This window comes from Fibroporia radiculosa, assembly GCF_000313525.1.
Source record: "Fibroporia radiculosa TFFH 294 genomic supercontigs, scaffold662, whole genome shotgun sequence".
NCBI classification, from domain to species: Eukaryota; Fungi; Basidiomycota; class Agaricomycetes; order Polyporales; family Fibroporiaceae; genus Fibroporia; species Fibroporia radiculosa.
In genome coordinates, this window is record NW_012133563.1 from 1 (window position 1) to 4,082 (window position 4,082).

The 4,082-nt window shown below is 53.0% G+C and overlaps 2 protein-coding genes across 2 annotated transcripts; one reads left to right on the forward strand and one right to left on the reverse strand.

Annotated features, from left to right (window-relative positions):
* Positions 1–765: 765 nt before the first annotated feature.
* Positions 766–1,637, reverse strand: FIBRA_08514 (uncharacterized protein; the record flags this gene model as incomplete). Its single annotated transcript, XM_012330157.1, has 6 exons — positions 766–896; positions 951–1,227; positions 1,280–1,285; positions 1,335–1,362; positions 1,414–1,474; positions 1,526–1,637. 6 exons carry the CDS (start codon positions 1,635–1,637, stop codon positions 766–768), a joined length of 615 nt encoding a protein of 204 aa, XP_012185547.1.
* A 476-nt stretch (positions 1,638–2,113) lies between these two features.
* On the forward strand, positions 2,114–3,946 carry FIBRA_08515 (uncharacterized protein; the record flags this gene model as incomplete). Its single annotated transcript, XM_012330158.1, has 7 exons — positions 2,114–2,519; positions 2,886–2,968; positions 3,155–3,259; positions 3,312–3,377; positions 3,426–3,691; positions 3,748–3,778; positions 3,836–3,946. The coding sequence occupies 7 exons, from the start codon at positions 2,114–2,116 to the stop codon at positions 3,944–3,946; spliced, it is 1,068 nt and encodes a 355-aa protein (XP_012185548.1).
* Positions 3,947–4,082: the final 136 nt, after the last annotated feature.

A 4,082-nucleotide genomic window follows, 5' to 3' on the forward strand; every position in this document is an offset into this window, starting at 1 on the left:
GCGCGGGGGCCCCCCCGACGCGCTCGCGGCGCTCGCCGACGACCCGTGCGCCTGCCGCGACCTGCAGGGGCGCGTCGAGGGGCCCTGCGTGCCCGTCGTCGACGTGTACCTCGCGGACATCGCGCGCATCGACGCGCAGCTCGCGGACACGGTCGCGCTGCCCGGGTCCGGGGCGCCGCTCGTCAACTTTGCCAAGCGCGAGAAGTGGCACGACGCGGTGAACGCGATGCTGCAGCACCAGGGGCGCCCGTACGCCTTTGTGGAAGACCCGCTGGTCGTGGAGGTGTTCGAGCTGCATATGACGAGCGTGTCATGACCGGCGCATGGCTCCACCGTGCACGCTGGGGAAAGTCCGGAAACGGGGCAGGCGTCGGGTGGCCGTTCTGGTGACGTGCTTGCGACGAGACCCCGCGCAAACCGGGTTGTAACTTATACACTATTTTGCCACGCATTCTTAGGCTCTGTTGTTTCCTGGGACATTTTCGTGTACTCTCTCGGCTGGCTGCCGCATCACTGGCATTTGTTGTCTTACTTTTTCCTATATCATCATGTTCCCCAATATCGATGTCGCGAACCGTCCGAAAAGTATTATTCACAGTGGCAATGCGGATGGAAAATACAATACAGGCAGACTTAGACGGAGCGAGCGGAAGACCTCTAGCATGATGAGGGGTAGAAGGAAGATGATGGCGCCGAGTGGGCTGGCGACGCGTACTACGAAAATTAGGTCCCACATGTCGTGTGCATGGGACTAGCGGAAACTCCTCAACAGTTGCAAGGCTCATTCTGCCCAGGGGTGCCGCTAGCCTGCTTGTTCAGGTCGACTCCTGCTCTTGCTGCTGGACCCGGCCGTCCTCCCCGCGCAGATGGCGGTGCATTCTGTGGGAGCTTCTTGGCTGCACACCGATTGAGCAATCACTGGAACAAGATCACGAGGTGCATGCTCTCACCAATCGCTGTGAATATCTCCTGAACACCCTCTCCGGTCTTCGCACTCGTCTCGCACCACATGAGGCCCTCCTCGTCAGCATACTTCTTCGCTTCCTCCTCAGTCACTTGACGTCGTGCAGCGAGATCAGACTTGTTGCCACAGAGAGCGATTACTATAGATGGGTCTGCCTGGCGCTGAAGCTCGCGGATCCACGAACGGGCTTTCTCAAGAGATGCGGTCTGCGTGATGTCGTAGACGACGACTGCGCAGTTCGCGTTACGATAATACATGGGAGCCTTTGGGATTTGAGTATGAAATAAATGACACTGTCGAGCAAGAGAGACATACAAGAGACTGGAAAGCGTTGTGAGAGAATGCTTTCTACACTGAGGAAATAACGCACCTTGTATCGTTCTTGGCCGGCTGTATCCCTGTGGAAACGTCTAGTGTCCGAATTATGAAACAGAATTCCACAATCGCACCATATTTCAAACTTAACCGTCGTTTGATCCTCAAGAGTCACGGTCTGCGTCAAAAAGGCAGCTACGTAGCATCTTCTGTGAGTGTAACCCATAGCAGTTTCGCATGTCGTACCTCCAATTGTACTTTCTCTGTAGTCATCGAACTGGTCCTTGACGAAGCGCAAGACCAGGCTTTGGAGAGATGCCTCAGATCTTACGCCTATCTGTGTCTGAGTATATGCCATACCTTGACTTCCCAACAGCCGATTCACCTAATCCGCTGCGCTTTAGTGACTAAGCCGGAGCATAATGTTGAACACCCACCCAAGAGAACAAGTTTAAACTGCAGTTGCTTGGACATTCAAACAGAATATAAGAGAGTCCGAGGAGTAAGATCGAAAGCACGACTGTGATAACACGCACGACCTGAGCGCAGTCTGCGTCAGTGGTGCACCCATCCAAAACGGGAAGACTCTCACGCTTCCATCCCGCTACGGCCCACCGAAAATTGATCTGAGTTACTTGATTCCGGACTTCCATCTTGTCGCCACGACTTTCGGCTGTTCTCTGCATCCCTCCGCCAGGTCAGGAGTGAGGACGTGAAAAAACGTTGCCTATTAGTCCTCAACCACTCGGCATTGTCAGAGTCTATCTTAGGTCGCCATCCCGTTGCTGAGCCTGCGCCGCAAATTTCCGCTAAAAGCCGTTACTTGTTGAGGAAATGAACCGACACCATCCGTACGGAGGTCCCTACACCAGCCCCCCACGCAGGGGTGGCCCACCCGGTGGTTTCGGGCCTGACAGATCGCACCGCTTCTCTGACAGGGGTGGTCCCCCTCGAGGTCGAGGTCATGGTCGTGGCGGTCGCGGTGCTGGCGGTAATGCTGGCGCCGGCGCTGGAGCCCCCCAAGGAGGCAGTACCTACGGAGGGTACGAGGGCAATTTTGGCGGCTTTGATCAAGGTCCCCCGCAAGGCGATATGGGGGGGTACAATAACTACGAGTCCGCTCCTGGTCAAGACCCTTTTTACCAGAATGGTAGTTTCGATTCAACGCCAGCACCAGGAGAATACGGCTCTTCAGCAGATTCATCAGGTCGGTTCAACCAAGGCTACGGGAACTTTGAAGGTACGCTTGAAAATCCCGTCAAATGTGGCAACGCGCATTATAGTCTGGACACTCGAGTCATCAGACATTGGTTTCCTGATGAGTGCACCCTTGTCAAACCTGAGCTATCGCCCGTTTCTTTCGTGAGCTTGTATCCATGGGAGGCTCCTCGAACAACGCCACAACCAAGTCTATATGTGGCCCAACCCGGGAAAATACATTCCAGTTGCTCTTGAGCTGTGGCCACGCAACGTCTCCGTGAATATTCTCTGTCACGAGCCGTAGTTCAGGCGATCGAATTTGCTGAGTCTCTATTCTACTGCGCTCGTCTTTTGGCTGTCTCGTCCCTAAGTCGCTGTTCTCACACTTTGCCAATTTTTTCATCAGACGATTCAGGTTCTAACTATGGTCAGAGTGGGTATGGTGGCCGACCACCTAAGCGATTCCCACGTCGTGAAAAGGATGATAAAGTGCACGATTCAATTATTGAGGAACGAATTCAGCGAGAGCGCCCGTGTCGCACTCTTTTTATTCGCAATATTAAGGCAAGTTTCGGCTCTTGACATGTTCGTTAGTCAACGCGAACATGCTCAGACTGAATTTCTTCTGGAGACATTGAGTTAAAATACTGATAAAAATTACGGTATGTTCTGCAGTATGAGACCGACAGCGATGACGTTCGCCGACTGTTTGAAGAACATGGAGAAATTCGAACCTTCTTTGACCTGATTGCAAATCGGGGGATGGTATTTGTGACTTACGTGAGTGCGAATGAAGTGCGCAATTTGACTTGACGACCAACTTGTATGCCAGTTCGATTTACGCGCTGCTGAGCGTGCTCGAGAGCGTCTTCAAGGCTCTGAAATTAGTGGCCGCCCAGTAAGCATCATGCATAGAAGTCGAACGGAGTTCTCATGGATTACGCAGATTGATGTGCACTACTCTCTACCACGTGATGACCACGGCGCAAGAGGGGGAGAAAAAGACAAGAATCAAGTAGGCCTCTTCAGTCATTTAGTGCTGCTTGAGCAGATTTTCATTATGCACACTCATACCCAGCAGTTACAGGGAACTCTCCTTGTTACTCTGAGAAATTCTGCCACTGGACAAGCAATTGATGACAACGAGGTGCGCCGCAAGTTTCAACAGTTTGGCGATGTCAAGTCAGTCAGTCCCGCGGGAGACCGTACCGAGTACGTTCTCATAGTCTTTTCGATTTGCTTGCTCCTGAACCTTATTATGATAACAGCCAGCGTTTCGTGGAGTTTTATGACACCAGAGTGAGCATCACCAGGAACACTTGATCCCGCCGCGTCTTTCTTATATTGTGTCTTCAGGCCTGCGATGAGTCTCACGATCGCCTCCGACATCAAGGCCTGCAGGACGGAGTAATGGAGATTGTCTTTGCCGCTGATGGTGAGGATCCTAGAGGTCTCTCTCCTCGGTGAGTATTGCTGCACTTCATTTGATTTATACTTACTGATTACTCGATAGACGAGAAGACAGATATGATCGAGGCCGCGATTGGGATGAACCCCCTCCTCGTGGCCGTAGAGGAGGTCGTGGAGGTCGCGGGCGTAGCCG